Here is a 25786-nt window from a genome sequence, read left to right as displayed (position 1 = left end):
TATTTCCATTGTGTCAGCAAATAGTAACTTACTTGATTGTAAAAGTATCTTCATATACGAGGGAATGACATATTATTGTCTGACATATTTTACGATTTTGCTCCGCAAAAAGCAACTTTATGTGTATACAAAATATTTTATATCAATATATGGTAGAAGGAAGAGTACTTAATAACTTTATATCAATAGGAAAAATATTCGATAAAAAATATATAAGATATGTCGCTAATGAGGTAGTCAGAAAAGGCTCCATTTCAATAATTCTTATAAAGAGTCTAAGCGGATTCATCTATTTTTTTGTTATGAAAATAACGATAATTGCGCAGATATAATTCTGAATGTTTATTTCATATGAGTTTTCCGCATTTTTTTACACTCGTACCTCGTTATTTAAGCTTTATAATGCTATATATATACCAATTTCGTTCTAATAACAGCTTAGCAATTATTTTCTTTTACTTAAACATATATTTAATATCGTAATGCCACATAATTGATATCGTTGCAAGTGATTATATGTATATCAATATTAAGAAATACAAAAAACGTAAGGAAGATATTATAGTATTGAAATCTTAAGTATAGTTAATTGGAAATACCTTTTCCCTCGAACTGTATTAGCAAGCAATTATTTTATTTACAAACATTATTCAGTTTTTTATTATTTGTTAAAAATTACATCTCATCACTTTCATACCTATAGCTTTATAGTATTTATTGTGTACCTAAATTTTTAAGTAACATCGTTAATCTAAATTCTTAATATTAAATGATGTCATTATCTCGCAAGATAGGCAACAATTTTTCAATTATGCTTTTCTTAATCTTTATGTATGTAGGAAATAGTATATTATGTGTTGGATTACGAATCTGTATAAAGAATAAATAAAAACAGAGAGTGGGCTGTATATTTTGAAAAAAAAAAACTAATAATGGAAATGGAAGAAATACGGTTTTGTCCAGGAAGAACGTCTACCACACTCCGAATACTCCAAAGTAAGGAAAGTAACACCAAACTTACTCTGCTCAGGAACGTCCCGATGCGATGTGTAGTGTAGGGACTGTTTAGTGGCCACGCACTCTAGAGTGTATATTTTTATAGAAACAATTATATTAATTAATACAATAATTTCCTTGTTTCAATATAGTTAAAATATGGAGCGTCCTTTTTCTTCTGTTCTAATTTTAGATTGATTTTTTCTTCTAAATTATAATTTTAATTGTCACATGTTTTTAATTGTGGGCAGTATTGCCAAGCGCTCTTTGCTCCAGTAAGCAAGCCGATGATACAACCTGCTTAGATTAAGGAAGTTAGAAGGTTATAAGGTGTACGGAACAATACGTATCTACTCATTTCTTACAGTGGTCTTTTATTAGGTCGAGCTCAGAAATATCGCAATTATAACTACCCTAGCTACTCTATTTAGTTCGTTCTAGTTCGAGTATGTTGATACTTAATTTTACTATTAATGTACTGTTAATATACAAAACTAAATAAATAATTGACAGCATTATAGTCTTGCATCCATATAAACCAATTGATGTGTTTTACTTTCTAGCATATACTTGTAATACGATGTTTATAATAGTCAAGTGTAGGTTACTATTTCATGTTATCGCTATCCTTATTGCATATTATTCTATTAGAGATATTTTACCTTATGTAATTGAAAATAACATATTTACACACTATATATACATTACTCCACAGGAATGGACGAGATAGTTATGAAGACTAGTGGCTTCATTGTTAGTAATGTATGATACATTGCTATCGCTCGATCTCGACGCAGCCAACCTGTAAATCTTCGTGGTTAGTTCTTCGTGAATTCGCCATGACTTACTAACAGACTTTACTTTATGTTCATTCTATCATCCTTCACTGGTGTCCTGTCAACGTATTCTGTTATCGCAGTTAAGTTAGCACTGCCTATTTGAAGTCCATCCATGAAAAATTAATAGTTACCACATAGACATGGATATTTGAATATACTTGCATCATGCCTTAACTGCCATTTCATACACTCACTCATTGAGTAAGTCAGTTAGTATCACCTTTTTTTTATATCACAAAGGTATTACACCTTTATGATATAAAAAGGTGATACTTTACTTTTGTATCAGAAATTCGTTTGTAGGATGATAAAAAGATTACTGTAATCCATGACCGCTGAAATTATATCCACACTTACTGATATTCAAATGGAACCAAAAATGTAATTTAATTTAATATTTTGCTCTCGATTTACGTATTAACTGACAATTTTATTTTAAAGCTAAAATAATGTCCTCCAAGGGTGAGAAATAATTAATTATGTGAAAATTTTCAACATGCCTACCTGCCTAAAATTTATTGATGTTGTTAGATTATCATCAATAGATGAAGATTAGCATATATACTCTACTAGTATATAATAAAAAATATAGTCTGCTTTTGAATATATATTATAGATAATAGTTGATAATACTAGTGAGATACATATTTCTAAATTTATTATTCATTTCCGGCTCATCATGCCATCGTCCCTGATTTTAGGTCTGTGTATCAGGACAATGCAGTAGTTGACGATTATGATTATGTTACGTTACTGATAACAGGACAAGCTGTCGGCTTCTGTGTTTCCTGAAAAGGTGCAAATCGTGCTTTTCAGACAAGGAAATCATTCGTAACAAAAGTCAGTATATTTCGGTGTGGCTCACGGTTAAACATAGTCTCGCCCACGCTGCCCGCACGCCGCATGCCGGCTCCTCGCTCATCGGCTGGACAGTCCCATCTCCCTTCTCGACGCCTGTACACGCACCAGGTTAGTCCACATATTATTATAATACACACTTCCGTATTGCTTTCGCGCTTACGCGAGTTTCTTTGTAACCACCACTGTCACTGCTGCGCGACAGTATTTTCTATCATATTTTTTTTACCCTCATATTCGTATTCCGTTTCCAAATTAAAAATGTAGGTAATATTTATATGTTTCAAATATCTAATACCTATATTGCTTATTTTTAGAGCCGTTCAAGAATCGGAGTGCATATTACAATACGTCGTGTCGTGAAGACAAAAACCGGGTTTTCGATACTAAAAATATCCCCATATCGAATGTTTGCGAATTCTATTTTCAAATTGTTCCACTATTCGACGCACGCGTCGGTGCGCGAGATAGATAATCCATCAAGACTTAATGATTATATCGATTGAGAAAATTCTAATGTACGTTGAGAGTTTATTGTCGTTGGATGATAACCACAGACATGTGGTTTTGTCATTTAGGTATATATGTAAACACTAATATGTTTATATAATTTCATTGAAACATTTTTTATCATACTCTTTCTTTCTAGAATATGTTGCCAAGAATTACATTTCGTTTAAGTTAACTTAGCCAAGAGTTCAGTCAGGTCTTACTAGCCTTGTTAGAAAAAAAATCTACTGCCTCTATTTTTATAAGATTTCTGTTGTTAGGCGTATACAACAAACGATTATTCTTTGACAACACGGTTATTATATATTTTTTTAATCTTACAACTTTCAGAGTATCCATCTGTTATTTATCTCATGGACACTTTGTTTATGACTGCATTGACGTAATAACTATAAAATTGTCTACCTAACGAATTAAAAACAGAACATAAAGCAAACAACAGAAATAACAGTAACGTTACGCGATCAGTTAAAATAGTGACGTAAGAGAATAAAGTAATTCAATTTTCAAACGTAACATTTAAATTGAAATGCCATTCATTTTACGGAAATAAAAAAGGAATAAAAATGGGTTGGAATAAAACAAACAGGCTACAGCGGAGTAAAAACAAACACGTTATAAAATTGCTTTGAATACTATTATAATTACGAAGGGATTACAAATAAAAGGTATAAAAAGAAAAATAAACCAATATTTGTAATTTAAATATAGAAATAAACGACGAAATAACATAGAGCAATTTGCAGAGGGGTTCACATATACACATGCGTAAGTGTGTATGCTTATATCATTAAACTTACTAAAACTCTATCCGTAGTAATGTTTCGTTAAGATGAATTAGAAAAAACTATACATTATTTTGGTAATTTAATTTGCTAATGTAGTCGTTCAACAGGGTTACTCAATTTTTTTTATTGACACGTATTAGGACACAACAGTAGTAGAATTAAGTAGGTCGATTCTTTAAACAATAAATACTCTCCTTAATCTGTTTATGGTACGTAACTACATATAATAGATAATATGCTCATATTGCTTTATCTGGTGTACTCGCCTGCTCTACACGCTGATCATTATTGGCCAATAGTAGAGCAGTTAAGTCATCATAGCTAAGAATTTACTGTGATAGTTTTCAGTGAGGATTACTATATTAATCCGCCTGATAGCAGATACTTGAGAAATCTAGTCCCCTTTACTGATAATATATAGTCGCATACATAAACTAATATCTTTGTTGATTTAATATTTACAATATACACTGTCGGGGACAAAAGGGTATGGTATTTTTTTAAGGTGTAAATGTTCAAAAACAGAACCGCCTGCTATTAGGGTTATCGATCCTTCTAGAAACTGGCGCAGTTCATTTCAAGCTATAATAAGCTAATTGACTTGCCATCTTTCTCTACCATTGCCCTATAATGATCAGCTTGTACCTCTAGCCCAGGCGAGTGCACCAATCCATATAGAACCATAAAAAAGTATGAAACATCGGCATTGATTTCGCTATCCTGTTAATCGATACCGAGTAGTAGCGCCATCTGTATTGTAATGTCATAAATAAAATCAATATCGTAGTAATCAAAATACATTAGTATTATATTATCTAGTATAATATTATATATCTTCTATTTGTAATATATCTCTACTTCCTACTGTATTCTGCAAACAAATAAATAAATATCTTTTACTTAAAGTTACCGGACGAATATTTTTTTAGGACACGTCTCTATGTTGTTAGGTGTGACAATGTCTATTCCTTGTTTACTCTAATATTAACAATAAACTTTAATAACTTATAAATAATGTATATGTCACTGATCGTGTTCAGAGTTACAAAATATACATTTTAAACTGTGTATTATATTATGATATAATTTCTTAGATACAATTACATAGCCTGTAACTATATACTATAAATATCTCTTTGGTATCAATCAAAACGTTCATTAGCAATCGTCGTTATTTTCATAAAATTATCATTCGGAATAATTCAAAATCGTTTATTTGAAATTTGTCAAGTATCTAATTCCGACGTTGCGGTGGTATTACGTCGAAAGCCCTCTTCAGTTTTCAAGATTGAGTCAGTCTCTAAATATGTCAAGGGAATTTATTTTTACTGCTTTAATTAAAAACTTGTATGTTTATTAATACGAAACGAATAAGATAAGACAACGATAGTTTCCAGAATATCAGGCTTTTACAAGAAGTGTAATGGTCTAAGAGACAACATCTTGCATTATACAGGATATATACCCTCTTCTGTTGCCGTTTACCATATATGGCAGTTTTCTTATTAATATGGAACCAATACTTTTATTGTAAATAGTTCGCAACATTTTTATACATACAAAACCATTTTATTGGTGCATATACAAACATGTACAAATATGATACAAGTCACATGTATGTATGTCATTAAAATGTCTTCAATATTTACATATTAGTTCTTCTGAAGTATACATATAATATAATAAAAAGCATAGCTAATACATCATTGACGTTGTTGTGGCAATATAATTTTAACTACCGCCAAGAGACGCACATGAACAACAATGTGGTAACGAAAATGATCACATTGTTTATTGTCAACATGAGTAATAAAGATCTATTTCATTTTCAACGTACATGTTATTTAATTTGTTGTCATTCCATACAATGAACGGCGATGAAGACATACTGGATGGTGCTCTGCCAGAAAACATAATGCGACTTCATTAATGCATTCAGATGCAAGAACAATTTGCATAGTCACAGCTGGCTTGAACTACCTTGTAGTTGTTGTAATATGATCAATAACATACATACACTACGTTTATACGTTATTTTTAATTAAATAGCATTCTTAGTTTTTAATTATACTAATATAAGGCTTTATGCTTGATTTCTTTATTAAGTAAAATACTTGACGTGGTTGATGCATAATGAACAGAATATTCTGAGGTTCAGATCTCGCGATTAAACATAATTCTATTACCGCCAATCTGCAGCGCCACAAGAGTCTATTAGTATACTTAAGCGATTAAGTTTTCATAACAGCCAGCCGCTTATCTCGTGTAAAAAATATTGAATCTCAACAAAAATATTTTCTGAAGTTTTTCTATTAAATACGTTAATAATCGTAGTACTTTTATTACTTCATTAGTACACTTTATAATTATACTAATATTTTCTTTAAAATTCGTTATTAGAACCTTAAAAAATCTAATACCACTTGTACTATATAATAGTATGGTATATATGATTTACGGAGCAATAGTCTGGATAGTGAATAAATTATCGTTTTTCAAAAATTTCTGTCCTCATTAGATATACTGAAATATATTAGATAACTTATAAGTTGACCAAATAATTAATTCATAGATTTTAATGTTACTGTTGATTACATTTAAGCATTCATTAAATTTCTATAATATATTACTTTAGTTCTTGGTTGGAATATTTTATTACTACTAATTTGAAATTATATTCCTATACTAGCAGCCCCGGCTGCTCGTTGCTGTGACTAAGGTTAAATAATATTGTGCCTATGAATTGAGATGTAAGCTATCCTGTCTTTCAAGTTGGATCAAATTGCACTCAGTGTGCGAGTCAAATTTGCAATCGGCTCAGTAGTTTAGGAGTCCATCGCGGACAAAGAACGTGACACGTAATTTTTATATGTTAAGATTTTTCCAGTCATAATAAGGTTAATAAGCTACTTCGAGCCCTGTCATTTAATCTAAGTTATAATAGGTATTATGCTTTTCTATTTTATTATTATTTCTTATACCTAATTATTAAAATAGTGATTACAATCTACAGGGTCGAAATGAGTCGCCTAGGAAGAACGCGCCGCACTCGCGTGTACGACTGCAACTATAACAAGGGCGAGAGTTATTATCGTCCTGTACTCGACCGGCTGGATGGGAAAGGGCCCATCACACGCACCCCCGAGGCTGACCGTGACCGTATCCGGGCCGACGTCGAGAACAGGATCAGAAACGCTTTGGACGAGACCGAGACTCAACATGACGAGCTCTTTGATTCGAGGGGAGGCCGCGCCCAAAGGGGTAGGCCTTTGTCATCTGCCTTCGAAGAAGACGAACTGTCCGAAGATGTAAGTACTAATGATTTCAACTAACTTTGAATATAATTATTAAATGATTTATTCTAAAGCAATCCATACTGTTATTAGGTACATCTCAATCTCTGAGGCTCGTTCATTATTATTACTCTTCAACAATTTATGCTGTAATAAATTCATTATGCGCTGAATGTTTCACGAAAATTATCTCAAGCGGCAATAATCCAATAAGCCGTTAATGAATTGTCGATAATGACTACAATTACGCTATTGCAATTATGAAACTATTGACTCCTTCAGTGTTACTTTTTAATAATCTATTTAAAAAGAATATTCATATAATAAGCAAAGCATTAAGCAAATATAGAGTTTTATTGTTAATTTACACACAATGTATGTGAATGTACGAGAATAATTATAATTAACGAGAATGGTCATGAAAGATTGTTTAATATTTATACTGAAACAATAAGTGGAGCTAGCCGCACACAATACAGCCCAGCTGCATGGTCTGCTGAAACAATAGAAATAATACGTCTTCAATTTATTTTACAAACATGATATCCGGAACAGTTTTGTTATGAACTTACCTATTGTCTTTCTAGTTTTATGCATAAAAGTACACGTGTCTAATACACGCCACTGATATTAAAATACATAACAAGACACTAAAATCAATGCTAGTATCGGAGTGGTGTGAAGCATTCTGGATTGCTAGAAATCAGAGGTGATTTCTCATAGCTCCCGAGCTAAATATACTGTCACCACTAGTTCGATATTGTTCCTGATTCTAGTAGCCCTTTTAAGGATACAAAAATTTTATAATACATGCGTCCAACGATACCCATTATATCAATACCTATGGATAAATTTAGGTTGTTGTACACTGACTGGTCTACGCAGATTAAATTTCATGTGGGTAGCTTCATTCAGACTCAGATTCAACGAACATGAATACGATTTTAATTAAAAATGTGTCAAGCATTGTGTACGTGAAGAGAGCAAATAGCATTTTTGAATTACTAACTCTGCATCAGAAATGTGTGTAATAGACAAGTGTAATTGTTTCTGGATTCAATTATACAAACGGTATCTGAAGAGTGGGTAATTGTATTGTTACCCGCTATTCGCTCAACCAGATACAAAATGGAAACAAATAGTACTAATAATTAACTCCCTTATTCCTAGAAACGTAAAACGTTTATTAAAACTACTGTCTAGCAGTTTTCTTTCGCGTTATTTTCCTAATTGATTGTCTAAAACACTTTAATAATCAGAATAGGTTTATTAATAAAGCTTTATCTTTAGTTAGTTAGTTTTATAAATATTGGATTGTTTTTTCAACCAATAAAAATACAAATACAAGGAAAATATTTTTTATCGATGATGCAGTGTTTTCTTTGTTCATAAACACGCTCTTTCAAATAATAGTCTAGATAAAATATCCAAAATCAACGCATAACATATGCGGATTCAGACTCCGTTCGTTTCCAATTTTATATTAATGTAATAAAGAACACATTCTGTATATGTTTAAGTTAAGAACTGTATTTAAAAGTGCAATAAAGAATATATATACATTGTAGATATTTCCAATATTTTAATAATCATCATAAATATCGCCCCGGTTTCGCCTGGGTGTACATGTATATAATTATAAACCTTCCTCTAGAATTACTCTATCTATTAAAGGAAACCGCTTCAAAATCCGTTGCATACATAGAGACAGACAGCGACAGCGACTTTATTTTATACTATGTAATGATGATGATATCATTCATTGTGCAGTCTTGATTGTATATTATAATAATAGTACATACTTATATTTTATTAGTGTTTTTATTTACTGAATATCATGTTAACGTGTGATGATAGATCTACTTTATGTCCCCTTGCATGCCTTTAATGAAAATTATATATGACTACACATTTATTAATTTTTATTAATATAAAGCATTTATAACAAATATTTTATTATTAGATTATCTCTAATATTGAATATTCATATTTTGTTACAGACAAAAATTGTTAACCAAATGGGTATATTAATTTGATTACTTAGTTTCTTTTGTATGCAACATTAAAACATAACACCCACAATCTTCATGAACTGAAACTCCAATCGTTCAGTTATTTTTAGGAAGCATTGCATTCCAAGTTGTTACAATCCAGACTTTTGTGTGTAAATAAAGAAACGGATAGCATGTTATAAAATATTTGGGATTTCGGGATATCGACTCAACTGAATTACAGCGCTAATATTATACTCGTTACATATTGTGTTTATTCTTTTGTTTATTTCATATAATCTGGTTTTCGTGGTAAGGATAATCCTTTGTAATAAATATGGTATTGTAATGTAGTGCAATGTTTACAATTCACCAGTGAATATTGCCAAATATTTACTGGTGAATGCCCTTCCGATATATAAATATGAAGTTACATGCAACATCGTCTCCTTTTTACGGTAAAGATATAGGATACTCATGGTTATCTAAAGCAAGCCAGTTCTTAATCCATACCATCCAATGGTTAAAAATATTATTTAGATCTATTTTGAGCTGACTTCATTACTTAACTATCATTATTATAAAATTCTTACTTCTTCAATCAACATGATATCGTTTTCTTATTATGTTAAGTATCTGCATTATTTCCAAAATAGTAGCTACTGAATTACTGATTTCCATACAACTACATTTGCAAATAAAATTTGATATGAATGTTATGAATCGGATTATTACACTGCATACGTTTTATTCTTAGATATAATATGATGTGGTACCTTGCACTGTACTGATAACATCACACATCGGTAGTAAGACCGTATCAATAAGAATTTTTACGGCTTCAGAATTAAATGTATGAATACAATGATCGGACTTTTCACAAGGACCTTTGACCATATATTATATTTTAATAAATGTGCTGAAATGCAATTAATAGAATAGAATATTACAGGAAATATTTTATTCAAATAAACTTAAGAGCTTTTGAATAGTCATCACAATTTTTTTTATTTATATGTAATATTCGACTATATAGGTACTTATCCGTATCTCGTACCGCAATTCTAGTCTAGTTAATAGAATAGTCATGTTTTTATATTATTATTGAGTTTACGCTTGATATAACCTCATCTGATGCGAAATGATGGCGAGACCTAGGATGTAGCGCGCTGACCCAGATGATATCTATTCACCATAGACTTGAAGAAACCGGGGTTGTAGTTCTCCGGGAACACGAAAGGTGGCAGTGTGTTCCACTCTTTGGCAATTCATATTTCTTGTATATACAGATATTCATCTGATAGAATAGAAGACTGACCTAAAGATTTAAATACATTTAAAGTGACAATAATAAGTACAATATGAGAAATGAACGAATTTGATGCCAGTTCGAAATACTACCGTCTTTATAAATAAACTCGCGTACGAATGCGACTAACATTATATTTATGACAGTAAACATGGTATAAATAATTATAGCGATGTGCAATCGACATTGAATTTAGTCGTTTACTATGTTGGTTTGTTGGATCGGGCACAAATTTTAGTAGTACTGATCTTGACGTTATTATCTCTTGAATATATTTATCAATCATTGCCACGGATTCGAGTGGCTTGTAATCTACAGTATGTAATTATAAATTCATCTCAAGTGGCAGCACAAATAGAAATTCTAGATCATTTCTAATTAGGATAGCTGCAGTATTTGTGGAGTAGTAGGTACGGTGATTGCCAATTTAAGTTTCTTGATTTCTATCCTTTTTTTACATACCCAAGTTACATGCCAGGCATTGAATGAAACTGGATTTAGTAAAAATAAAATATCATTGTTATCAATGTGACAATTAAAGTATACACTGATCGTACTCATGAGAAATATGTTCAGTGTCAATCAGATATATAATACTTTAATGGTCGAATTGTCTTTAATCATAAAATATTATATTTTTAAATGAATTATCACTGACTTAAGAAATCCTGTGTAACATAAATTAAAAAAATATAGATTTTTATATATTATAAAATCTTAGTGTTTTCGAAAATGAACGCTATATCTTAACTAACCTAACCTAACATTTTTAATGAATAGACTGATGCACTATACTTGAAACGAAACGATAATAACAATAATAACTGCTTATTGCACATAGATAAACAAAGAACAATGAGTGCAGTACAATAAAAAAAAGTTTTACAAATGACGATCTTATCGTTGTTATCAATCTCTTACTGACAACCTGGTATTGGCAGAGAGAGAGAGAGAGAAGATATATAGAAGGTTCATACTATATTTATATACACATTTTAAAATTGTACATAAATAAATAAATAAACTTACGCACTAATGCCTACTATATACGTATTATATATATATATAGTACATATTGGATGAGAACAAGAGAAAATTTAGCGTTAGTAAATTGTTTGTTCAGTATTTCTTCCCTCGTGACTAAAGTCGGTACCTGCCCACTCTTTTTAATTTATATATCGTCGACAAAGTACGATATCCGATATAACGTCAGCGAGCTGTAAAATGCGTCGACGATTTAAAAATAAACTCCAATGTTCATTCATGTTAAATTAATACTTATACGTCGTAGACGTTTAGTAGTTGAATGAATACAAATAGCCATTAATATATTAATGTATGTCTAATCTAATCTCACATATTATATATTATTATTATTAGTATATTGTATTTTACGTAAATTAGTAGTAGTTTGGTAGTAGGAAAATATATCAATTTTTTAATGGATTTGGAATGAATTTGAAATATTGTAACTTGATATAGGTATATAATTTTTTTCATTAGTAACCACATGTAGGTAAACAACGTAGTGTATATTTGTAGTGTTCCCTATGTATATAGATAGAAACAGATGAGACCATTTGTATTTAAGTTGTCTTTTTTTTTTTAATTAAAAATTGTCAATTTTTTTCATGAAGTAACACGCATTCATTTTGTTTGATATGTAACATGTATTTCTGTTGAAGATTGAGATAAGACAGCGAACTGAATCATGATATTCTAGCCCTCCGGAATGACAACGAATGAGTCCGTGGTGCTATTTATGTATATAGGCGACGGTGGCCAGCCGTGGCCACTTGCCATCAGGTCATCGCCTTGTTTGCAAATACAATTAAATAAAATAACGTAAATTTGCTGCACTATTTGATGCCAGTTAAACATACATATATTCAGTCGATCATGATTTTGTGCTATTTGGTATTTCCTATGCACACACATAATCTCAAACATGTAAAGTTATATAACGTTCGTTTAAAACGAGGACCGACCAAATTTCTTGTTCATTCTTCACGAGTTCGACTGAATCTGCATTCCGAGTGTGGCGATGGAATAATAAAATTCACTATATACAAGTATATTTAGTGTTGCATAATTTAAATATAATAACATACACTTCAAAGTATAGATCTCTAACTATATTTGACTGATCTTACTCTAGCAAATATTTTTTAATACATTATCGGTTAGAAACAGTATAGAATAATAAGCCAGATTGAACGCGACATTTTAGTTTATCTATTATAGCAATGAAAGAAAAAATATACAAAACTTGATACTAGTAGATATTCATATTTATATTGTAAATGCATAAATATTGGTAGTGTATCTTTCTGTCAATTTGATCTCACATTTGTCACAATGATACATTGTACCTATCACGAGGTCGAACATAAGATTTTTTTTTCTTAAAAACAACAGGCGAACCTGCTGTTAATAGTATGTAAAAATAAATTTTAAGACTAATACTCAACTGTAGAAAACTATAAAATAATTTTATGTACAAACTGTCTTCAACATAAACATAATTTATTATCATTACTTTGAATCTCTATTTAACCAAAGACACAAATGCAACTTATTTATTCATATTACTGAAGTAAAGAATATAAAAACACATTTATAAAATCAGTTAAAACAACAATCATTTATTTTATTACTTACAGACTATGGTTACGGAATGGTAGTACAAAGATGGAAAACACTGAGCGATACACCCTTTATTAATTAGTAAAAACAATAGACGGTCGTCATAGACAGTCCGCCTGTTTTTAATTAATTCGTTTCCTCTACACGACCCCTGATTAAATAAGCAAGTTGATTATTACAATTCTTTTTTCATCGTCAGTTCGTTTACAGTGGTCATATAATAGCTATACCTACTATAGATATATTCGGATACAATATGTATTGTAATTTTAATTAATTTACTGATAGTAGATATATTAAATGTACGTATTATATGTGCACTGAATATTTTATCAAATAAATAATCTGAACATGTATTTCCGTATCAATTTTGTCTGTAATATTGAAGGTTGGTTAAAAATATATTGATAAAATCAGATAACAGGAACATTCAAGTACGGCGTAAATTTGATATATCATTTATCACGATAAGACATCTCGCGACGACTTTCTCAATAAATTTAAAGAAATGTACAGCACATTCACTGTAAATTATTTTTCCCATCAGCTTTGTATAAACATCAAGTCATCTGAACTAACGGTAGATTTGTGTTATCATAAATGTCTGTAATAGACCTTTCCAAAGGAGTAAATATATTTTGACTTCATTCAATTTGTTTTGACAAGAGTAATATTGCGACTTACTGGTATTTTTTAATTCAATAAGGTCAAATGCATTTTAGATAAAATTAGAGCTACTGAACCTAATTAAAAATATATAACATTTTGCGAACTATATTCCTCTTTGCATTGCTTCTTTCCGGTTCATTTATAATTTTCACTCTATCAAACACTGCTAGCATCCGATCAACGTGAATTTTGCATACAAAAGTTGGACGACAATAAAACTTTATAATGAGCTGCTTCGACGATGCACGTTGTTAAAGCTGTTTTTATTTATCTCGATTATTACAAAACTGGCACTTATAACATACATACTCTGGTCGTTAAACGTAATACAATCATAAATTAAGACTCATCAATATTGTATCTAGGAAGTATTTTTGTTACAATTATTATTAATAAAAGTTCAATATTCCAAATTTCAGCCGGTTTGGCGGTTTTAATACACTATAACTAACTAATGGTTAATAATTTGATTATTAATTAATACAGGAAATTTAATTACCTATCATGTCTATTTGTATTTAATAATAATATAATAAATGAGCCTTTAAAATAGTTGTATTTCATCGCTAATAAATACGAACATTACCTTTTAAACAAATTTATATTTAATTAATGTTGTTAAATAAGAAAACGTATTGTTTAAATATTTCTTCACCAGATTGTGGATTACTTGATATTCCCTTTTTATTATTCTCTGTAGACAGTTTTTTAATCGCGTAAATAAAAACACCATAATGCAATACAATAGGCGTTTTATCATCCTTTCCAAGTAAATGGACATCTCGAACGCTATTTTTGCATAGCTTCGAGAAATATATTGAAAGGAGAAAGTTTCGTTCAATTTCAACAGATATATTATTTTACCTTCGTTATTGTTATTTTTTTTTTATGTAAAATATTAACTCGGGACTTAGTTTACTACTTATACCGACTTTTAGATATAAGTGTCAAGAATTTGGTCTAGGTGCTTACAAATCACAATATCTTCCAAACTTCTCTTTTGGACTTACAGAGCTGAACAGTCCAATATACAATGATAATATTTAAATCCTTTATATTTTTCTCCAACGGACACTATAAATATAAGAAAACAATTTAATAGAAGCTTTTAAAAATTGTGAGCGCGATTAAATAGTGTATATGAAATTTTCTTTATTCCAATTCACAGGGCATTCTATTTTATAAATGGATTATGGAAAAGCACTTTCTTTCTTTTAATAGTAGAGGTTAGTATAGAAAATATTGTATATTATGGAAACACTATACAATGAAATATATACATAAAAAATACACATTCACTATAATTATAATATAAGAATATGGGAATTACTTTATAAGATTAGATAGTTAAAGTTAGATACAGATGTAGTTCATTCGACATTATTGACTTATTTAGCAGTTGCAGTATATCGGTTTACGAATTTTAAAACATTTTTGTGGCTGATTATACAATGATTTCTAGCTATTTATATGTGGCAGGCGTTAAGCAGGCGATCCAATGTAATATTAATACTGCCGAACTGCACCCTAACTAAACTCAATGAAGGCATTCAGTATATTGAATTCCTCACTCCTTTGTTACGGGTTTCTGTTCAATCTCAGAACTCAACATGCAAGCACAAAATATCTGAAATGCATTGACGTGAACGTATTCGTTTGTCATAGGTACAGTTATCACCGAAACTAGCTGAGACATTATACATCTGCATTAAATGTATTGTTCCCAAATCTACCAGTTGTCACATTTCAAATTCTAAACAATATTCATTTTACATTGTCAAAATTTCTGAAAACCATTCATCAGATGGTCAGCGGACTATTAATAGAATTAAATGAATAGAATGTACTCGTATAGTAATAATTATCATGACTGACGTCGGTGGTAGTGTAACGGTGTAATACAATATCACATATATAGATATACTCCGATTTCTAGAACAATCTATATTCAATTCTAATAATAACTTAAATATAATAATAATAATAACTTTATTGTGCAAAAAAACAAATACAAAAGGGACTTAACTAAGGTTATATATCTATATTAATTCATATATATACAATAGTTCTTAACTATTTAATATCAAGTCCAGTGCAGTAGTGTCTAAACTAGGCCTAGCCTGTATCTCAGACACCATTGCCCACCTAAAGATAACATGCTATACGATTCTTTAGAGGTGAACGAAAAAATAAGACAAATGTAGGGTATACTTAAAAATAAAATAAATCGTATCGCTGAGGCAATGAATGCGTCACATCGTATGGTCCAACTACAATCGGTGCATAGATATTTGCAAGTGTGACCACTAAATGTAGAAACTTATCTTATATTTTAATAAAACATGTTTTTTACAAAAAAAAAAAACGGTTATATATATATTTATATGTTACATATACGCACAACCACATAATACATTAAGTGTTGTTCATATTCATTAAACATATCAATACATACAACAAATATATTTCGCATATAGATATATACATATATATTCACACACTACATACAATATATAAACATATATATATATATATACTTATTTAATTATTTTTATTTTACGTTATATTATTTAAATTAGGATAATATTCTAAACAATTGTTCCGAAGTATGATAATCGAGCGTTTTTAACCATGGTACTAATTTGTTTAATAATTGGTGTAAATTTAAGTGATGTATATCTAATATTTTATTTATCTTATTATATATTCGCGGTCCAACAAAACATTGAAACTTTGTAATGAAGTAAGTGTTAAACTTTTTTGTTAGGCAAACCCTGTCCTTTCGTCTTAGATTTTTATATGCTTCCTGATTATATATAACAGTTTTGTGTTGATACTTCATTAAATGTTTTACATATAATTGCCTTACTGTATATATAATGTAATATATATTTCTATCAATTGTTTAACACTGAATCGAATGAAATGGTCTCCATGGTTCATCACCGGGGGCAACAACCCTCTGATGGACTGTTCGGAGCCTTATAGCAGCTGCTCATCTTCTTCAGATCTTGATTTTAAGATAAATTAAAATTGAAACTAATATTCTAAATTTTATCCTAGCTTAAGTAGTAGTATTATATTTGGATATTTGTGTTTTGTGGGAATACACATCACATATTTCCATGATCATATCTTTTTTAAGGGGGTTCATTTAAAAGCTAACTGTGGGCGGGAGGGAAGATAGAAAGGAGAAAGTACTAGATGGTAAAAATACAATAGTGTTTTATGTTATAATAGTCATAGGCAGACGCAAGTCACAATCTGCCGCGATTTGGAGCGTACTCGTTTACCCTAGGAGCAACAACCCCCAGGGAACTAAGTTCAAGCTCTAGTGCAGGGATATACCCATAGTACTCTAGCTCTGCCTATTACTTATTTATGTGACATCTTCTCGATTTATCGAATTGATTCGTCTGCGTTCAAAAGTCAAATAGTAGAGCTCGAAAAATTGGCCTTTCTTGTTTAATTTTTCATCATTTCAAGTAATCTGTTTTTTATACAAATTGGTTATAATTACAAAAAATATCTTTAACATACAATTTCAATAGTAGTTTTTAGAAAATTGTACTTGTCAAGTATAATTTTTTTTATTCTTACATTTATTTAGGCACTTTTATCATAATATGAATATGCCAGTCCAGTATGGTATCTTATTACTAACCTTATCTTCTACTGTAAATGAAATGAAAACAAAAATGTTGATGGCGACGATACAGGATCATATAATATATATATTATAATTTTTAATTAACAAGTATAATTTCAAATTAAAATTATATCGGAGTTGCTATGTCATTTCCAAATTTTTTATAAGCGAAATTATCTATATGTCACACATTTTTCATATGTATCTATTTCCATAAGTTTTAATAGCTGTTGGATATAAAATTCGACGACCTCGGTGATCTAGCGGTAGCACACCGTCTTACTTCCGAGGGTTTGAGTCCTCGCACGTCACAAACATTTGTATTCATGAGTATGATTGTTTGTATCGGTTTGGATATTTTCTATATATAATATATATGTATGCAGTTACAAAAATATATATATATGTCTATGTATTTGGTAACCTAATCAACACAAGTTTTAGCTAGCTTTGTCTTGAAATTATTAAAATTAAAAATAAAACATAAATATTGGTTTCATGTTTATTACTCATATATTAAATAAACAACACCATGTGATATAGTTAGTTAATAATAAAAGGTGATTAAACGTTTAAAAATCAAATATACACCTGATCGAACTTCTTTATAGCGCGCGAAAAATTGCGATTTTATTATCATATAAAGTTTCTACTGGGTACCCTGAGCCCTTCTGTGTTTTATATTGATTTTACGTCTATAAATTTGCAGGCAGAATTTTATTTCAATAGCCGTAATATTTGTGTGTACATATATTGTACAAATACTTGCACCAGTTTTCATATTGGGTACACAATTCTATTTATTTTATAAAAGCAAAAATAAATCTACAATATTTTTAACACTCCACTCCACACACTAACTACTACATAAATAATTTGATCACGTATAATTCGGATGCCGCTTAGACAATAAAATTGGTGGATTTAAAAAAGCAGTAATAAGAAATATTCGCCAACGTCGCAGTGACAACAAACACATGCTTGTCTGTTAGTGTTATGGTAACAAAGAATAAAAATGTTACTATCATACTTCAACATATAAATTAACTTCTACCTGAGGCAGTGTACTGTAGGCAGGAGATAAATTGCTGTTGTTGTGACCACAAATATTGAAAATATTTTTTCAAAGAGTCTTAAATTCATTACTTTTTACTCCTATATCCTTTATTCCATTACTTGAAATAACAAATAAATTTAAGGGTAATCTGATGATACGGAGGACTAAATTATCATACCTGTGTGTGTCACACGAAACACATATAAAGGAAGCTACTTGGCAGCTGAAATTGGCGAAATAGTGGTTTCAGACAGACTCTGTACGAAGTCCACCTTTTTCAGCATCAGTAATTTTATTTCAATCGTTGTTTTAGTAACTATGACTATTTCAGAATTGATTTGCTATGCGTTCAATTTCCGCTCTGCCGAAGTACCAGTACGTAAATTATTTATTGCTTACAAAACATAATCGAAAACCTTTGTATAACAGTTTTGTTTATTTGTGAGAGTATATTTACAGAAATGTTTTTACAAGCGTGTACCTTATATTATAGCGTCATGTATATTCACACATGTTTCTCGACAATTGGCACAAAATTTGTTACACATTTAGAATGGAAAGCGACTCAAGTTTTAAATATACAAAGTTATCAAGAATATTATAATTATTATTATATTTATTTATTAATATCCCACCTTTATACTTACATATGTACACAGATACGAATTAATACATTGCAATGATACTGTATTTTATAGAAACATCACGCTATTTATATCAAAGTAAAAAAGATAAAAGCAGGCATTATTCCTATGACCATTAAATAAATTTAATAAGTTTCCTTTTTAATTAAATTATATAAATACTGTTTGTACAACAATCATAGAAAAAATATTCGGAAAAGCGTCAGCATGAAGTATTATAGCGAGTGTAAAATAAGTACCTGTTAACACCGATGAATTTTATTACATTTAATTATCTACAAAATATATGCCCTTTATTCTCTACAAAATAGCATGAGTGAAATTGAATTATTACTCCATTACTCATCATTTCAACGTATAATATTGTCACAATTATAATTAATTTAATACAGTAGATACATTATTTTCCTCTAAAATAACTCACAGTCAGTAACTCAGTCACAGATTCAAAATGTAGGATTATTACTATTATGCACAGCCGTTATTTTCGATAAGTAAAATAAAATCAATATTAATAATTCTAATACAGTGATCATAAAGTGAATACAGTTTTATAATCATATAAACTTAATTAATATCCATGGTAACAAATTCTTGTTAGTGTACCTAAAGATATAAAATTAATATTAAAAATTCTCTTTGACTTACCGTATATAAAAGAATAATCTGTAACTTAAATAGAATCGAATTCTTCAGTATTTCATTATGTTATGTTTTAATTTATTTTATTGCGATTAAAATGCGAATAAGATTTTCTGAAATATACTTACGTAATAAAGTCGTTTGGTGCCGCCTTCAGAATAAATTAAAGTTATTTCTACTTCATTTAATACGATTTTTTATTAAGGAACCACAAGCACTTACAGCTGTCTTGGAACTCGTTTCAATCAACGGTTAGTTGATGTGTTTTTATCAAGACAAGGCGGTCTATTAATAAAAGCTTTTAGGAGAAAAGTTGAGTCTGACATAATATTTAGTAAATATTACTAAAATGTAAAACAGTTAAGAGATACCTACAGCATATATTTGAAAGCGACTGTCTATATAGCTACCATTATAAATCTTAAATGTAGATATCTTATAATTAAAAAGTTTGAATTAAAATTATCTCGTCTTAGTAATTAAAATATTCTCTATGCAATATTCGATCATAGTTTTATAAACACATTACATTTATCGGGACTGATTAATTTGTCTGATGTTTCAATGTATATATATTTAAAACAATGTGCATAAAATATTATGAAATTGAATTAACTATTTCAAAAAACCTTGTTATTTTTAATTCCTGTGTTCCCTTTTCCTATTTCGTGTTTCCACCCAAATAGTATAACATGTTGTGTTTGCGACAAGTTGTGACGGATACAAAAATTATTCCGTTCACATTTTTCACAACATTTATAGAACTCTAATAAATAAAATGAAACGAACAATGTTTTAACATGTTTATTTTGTGTGTGTTTTTCCGTTTCAGATTACAAATTAAACATTTTAACTATAAGCTTCTACCTAAACATATGCTCTAATCATATTGATCGTATGCCTGTAGGGGAAAATTTTTAATGATACTAAATTATAGTAACGTTTAATTAATTATATTTAATTATGTACAATTTGGTGTAATTAATTACGTATCTACTACAATATTATTCACATCAAATATTAATAATATTTGATGTAGTTTGCACTCCACACGGTGCGGTCAGTGCTGTTATTAATGTGCTACACCTAGTTTAGCGCTCTCATGCAAATATTTGTACGTGAGGAAACAACAAACTTAAAGTTCAAAGCCAACAGATCCTAAGCTACGCTGTACTTGGACAGCGCTGGTTAAACTATAAATATCTACTCGAATAACGTGCACACATTGTACATACAAATAATTGACTAAGTGAATTAATTACTTGAAATCACTAGACTACTCTATTTTTATCTCCTGTTCCAATATAAAGAACCTACACTTTAGAACTAAATTTAATCGCCTTTTCAGATCGTAATTATGTACCCACTTACTTTAATTATGGATCATTACATGAAACTAATATAACATTTAAGGGGTCTTCCTATGTGATGGGTTGAAAAAATCGATTTTTTTTTTTTATAAATTGCTCCCTTAACATGTCTAGAATACGGTAGTAAAGCGATTTTAGAAAATTCGAAGTCGTTTTAAAGATACAGCAGGTAAAAGAAAGAGCGGTTCGGAGCGGTGAGTTGGCAGTTAGAGACCGGGCCTATTGTGTACCGTCGGCTTTATACCTGGCCTCCCTTTTATTAATATATTTGTTTATACAAGTTTAGACACGTTTCTACAGACTTAAACAGAAAAGGAGCAGGTAAACTTACTGATAAAGTTATCCAAGAAATTACAAAATTCTACGGATTAGCAATTCGACGCCATCCAGATTCGCTTGAAGATATGAGAAAGGAAGTTTGGGCAACGTACTATCACAAATGTTCTTCTGATGAAAACCCTCAGCATCAATTTTGTCCAGAAGGCGAAGACAGTTGGTGTAAATGGCGTAAGGCTGAAGCTAATAATGAACTGGACCAATTTCATCACGATAAACCACCTCTAATTCCGCAAGTCCAAGAAGCTATCAAACCGGTTTTCGAAGATTTATCGAAAGACGAATTATTAATTCGTTGTTTAGGAGCAGAGACACAAAACAATAACGAATCTTTGAATTCTTTGATTTGGACTTTCGCTCCTAAACATCTTCATTCTGGTCCCAAAGTTGTTGAAATTGCTAGCTACTTAGCAGTTATTATCTTTAATGAAGGTTTTCAAGGTATTTTAAAAGTTATGTCGATTATGGGATGCCCTGTTGGTCGTGAAGCCCAAGCGTATGTTGAGAAACGGGATGAAAAGCGAATCTTACGCTCTGAGCGGCGCGTAAGTGATGTCGTTAAACAAGCCAGGATTGACTCAAGAGCTGAACAATCTGCTTTAAAAGAGTTTCACGAGGAAGAGGAAGGAATACTCTATGGACCAGGCATCGCCGATTGAGAGTAAGTTGATATTTTAATAGTTTTTAACGGACTTGAAACTTTAAACGCGTTTTTCTCAAAACTGTGTTTTTCAAACTTTCCTCCATTGTATCTCAGAAACGGCTGGACCGAATTACTTGAAATTTACAGGGCACACTCAATATATGTAAACGCATGGAATGAAATCAAAACTTCGATTTTTTTATAGCAAAAAACAAAAAGAAAACGCCTAATTTGCAACTTTTATTTCAAATGTCTATCAAAAATCCAATTTTTTTTATATTCATTTGATTATAGGTCATTCCGTGCTTTTAAGCCTACAAATTAAAACGCCGTTTTTTTTTTTTTCAGATAAGCCGATCAGCCGGAATCGTGGAGGAAGTGGGAGCTCTTTTTTTCGAGGCGGGGGTGTTCAGAGCGCTGTAACTCTAGTTTGACTGAATATTTTTAGCTGAAATTTTATATTTATACTGTCCAAATATGTGTTAATAAATGATAAAAAACTTGAAGCTCTAAATATTTACTGGTCGTAGAAAAAAAATCCTAAAATATCCCTAAAAAACAGGCCGTCACATAGGAAGACCCCCTTAATAGATTTTATTATTATAGTAATGGAATAATAATATATTATTAGGAATCCTTCAATATTTCTAGTCAATCATGAAGTAGACATCTCGCTCAGTTGAATCTAGAATATTATGCTATATTTCAATGTCACACACGTCGCTTGCAAAAAGTAACTTTCGTGTTTTCCACAACCAATATTGCTTTCTAGCTACTAAGAAAAAAAAAATGACCGAAAAGTTATTGAATATTATCTAAAATTATCCATTTAATACGTATTTCTATATTTATTTATTATTGATTCACTTAAATTTAAAATAACTTCATATATGTTTCGTTAGTTTCCTAGAGTAGGTATTAGTGGGGTTCAGTTTGAATGCTTATGCGAGGAACTAAACATAAATCAAATAATCACGAAGTTAATAGCAACACAGACGTCTGTAAGCGAAACGTTACCCCAGGGATTGCTGATGTACCTACTTGCTAATTGTTGCCCGCCGTACCAACACCCTTCCCGCCCCCCTCCTTCCTACCACTCCTTCACGTATCGTCTCCTAAGCAAGTAATCTTTAGCTTCTGCGGCTCCTTGTCTATTTGCTAATACTTTACTTGACTAATCATCTAAGTGGTATTATTGACTCGACGAAAGCTGTTTCTCAACGAGCGTTATTAAAATCTATATCTTTAATGAGTGTTAAATATTTTGTACGAATTAATTGATACAAGATTTATATATTTCGTATTATAAATAGGAGGTTTTTTACGTAATTAAAATGGCAAGTAAGCTAGTTGCGAACCTGATAGACATTATTACATTATCCAAGTAATTTTTATCACTATTTTTATTTTACATTATTCAAGCCGTAATATACGATAGCCTAAAAATGATACGTCTAAAGATGGTAAATTTTGATATGCTAGAATCTTATCAAAACTTGTGAAGAGAAACATCTCTTCACAAGTTTTACTTTTCACGTAATTACTTCAAAATTATAATATATAACTATCTTCACATAATAATAAAAACGGTTTACTCCATTCGGTTTTAATATACTACGATGTGTCTAAACATTCTGTTATGTAATATTAATTTCATCACGCCAAAAGACTGGCGACAGATCTGAACTAAATTAATTTTAAACATGACTCTAATGCCAAAACATTAATTGTCATCATTAATATTTAATTGACTATGAAGGTAATAAGTAAATATTAGTTTGTAGTGAGTTGTTAGTCAACAAAATGCCAAGAGTGTATATCTCTGACATATTCGCACCCTATCTCGTCCCGCCACCTATAGAACTTTGCGTATACACGTCCCAGTATCTATTGTAGTCTAGAACTTCAAGATTCTTGAAGTCCTTATTATATAGCGTTAACTGGAAATAACAATAAACTTCACAATAGTTTATACGTTGGTTGCATTTAATATTTTAGTAATTATATTTCTGTAAATAAATATAGTTATATTAAGGTAGTTATTTTATTAATATCGGTTATATTGAATACACCTTTTGATAGGTGTAAAATTAAACTTATATTTGGCTACCTATATTAATTAAAGGTGAAAATACAGTATTTACAAAAATAGTGTGCATTAATATTAACTCATTGTTTATCTTAGTTACGTAACATGTTCAAGGCATAGATTAAATGAAAACAAACATAATAAGAAATTCCGAATAGAACTCGCGTTAAATTTAACTATCAGAGCCAAGGCACCGTTACCTACATGTCGTTTGGTTTGGTTGAGCTAAGCGATAGTCAGAAATAGATCGGAACAACCGTCAGAGATGATAGAACTGCCAATGCAAATGACATGCTATTCGAATCAAAATAGATTCTTGCGGTAATCAGAACTGTTATTGATGTTATTGATACAAAGAACAATAACATCTGAAATAAAATTTTGTTAGTTTGACGAAAGGCATAAGTAGAATATTAAGTGCTTTGATTTTGATATCGAAAGAAAGTTTGCTATATTATTACTTGTCTGGAAGATAGTTGTATTCAGTACTACTAATATTTATTTTTATAAATAAAATGTTAATACTACTGTTTTCTCGATTTCAGATTACAGAATCATTAAAACGCTTGCGTGCTGGCAAGAAGACATCCCGGTTCGCCGAAGACATAGACTTTGAGAATGCTGTGGCTAATATCGAGAACCGTGTGAAAATCTCTGATAAAATATTGGAGAGTGTTGGAATTGGACAATCTGAAATCAGCGGAGCAAGACGGGCACTGCAGGAAAATGAAGAACGCACAGAAAAACGCATCGCTCGGAGACTCAATGAAGAGAATTCACTAACAAAGTGGACGGCGTTAAAAAGCGACGATGAGAGCGCAGCTGCATTGAGAGCTAAAGCATCGAGAGCTCGCCTTTCGGATTTAGAAGATGAAATGACAGAACTTAATGAACGAAGTGCGGCAAGGGAGAAACGCGCAGCCCGCCTGCGTGCTCTAGTCGCTGACAGCGATACGATTGACTCCAACACAACTGCTGTCTCAGCTTCAAAGATTACCATCCGTGCTGAACGGGAAAAGAAACAAGTAACCTTCTAAATACTGCAAACGCTATCTTACTACCCGAGAAAACTCATTACTCTAAAACAGATGTTTTAGAGGATCGCAGTTGTGCTCTTTGTGGAGATAGATAAGTTTGCTGAGATGTGTTCTCCTGCATTTGTCATGTATAATGACCGACTTGATGTTTATTTTATACTTTTTGGATAGAATAAAGCGTTACGTATCCTCCTGTTCTCATTTGCAGTATTATATTTGAAATTCGTAATGTAATGAAACACAGTGTCCGTTAAAAGATTTCTAAATATCTGTAAACATTCTTGAATTAGAAAGTAATAAGTTGGCCTATTACAATATATTTTGGTTGTTGTATTTATTGTCTAATAAACATTTTTATATATAGATATAGGCAAAGAACTTCCACTTATGAAAATATTTATATGCCTTATTTTAACAGAC

General features: G+C 30.6%; 1 protein-coding gene across 1 annotated transcript; it reads left to right on the top strand.

The window, feature by feature from the left end:
- Positions 1-2701: 2701 nt before the first annotated feature.
- LOC131841608 (uncharacterized) lies at positions 2702-25567 on the top strand. Its single transcript, XM_059189932.1, has 3 exons — positions 2702-2804; positions 7005-7299; positions 24875-25567. The coding sequence occupies exons 2-3, from the start codon at positions 7012-7014 to the stop codon at positions 25364-25366; spliced, it is 780 nt and encodes a 259-aa protein (XP_059045915.1). The 5' UTR covers positions 2702-2804; positions 7005-7011; the 3' UTR covers positions 25367-25567.
- Positions 25568-25786: the final 219 nt, after the last annotated feature.

This window comes from Achroia grisella, unplaced genomic scaffold (genome assembly GCF_030625045.1).
Source record: "Achroia grisella isolate CSIRO2021 unplaced genomic scaffold, CSIRO_AGI_Agris_v1 utg1064, whole genome shotgun sequence".
NCBI lineage: Eukaryota > Metazoa > Arthropoda > Insecta > Lepidoptera > Pyralidae > Achroia > Achroia grisella.
The sequence above is the reverse complement of the archived record's forward strand: the minus strand, read 5'-3'. Positions and strand labels throughout refer to the sequence as shown.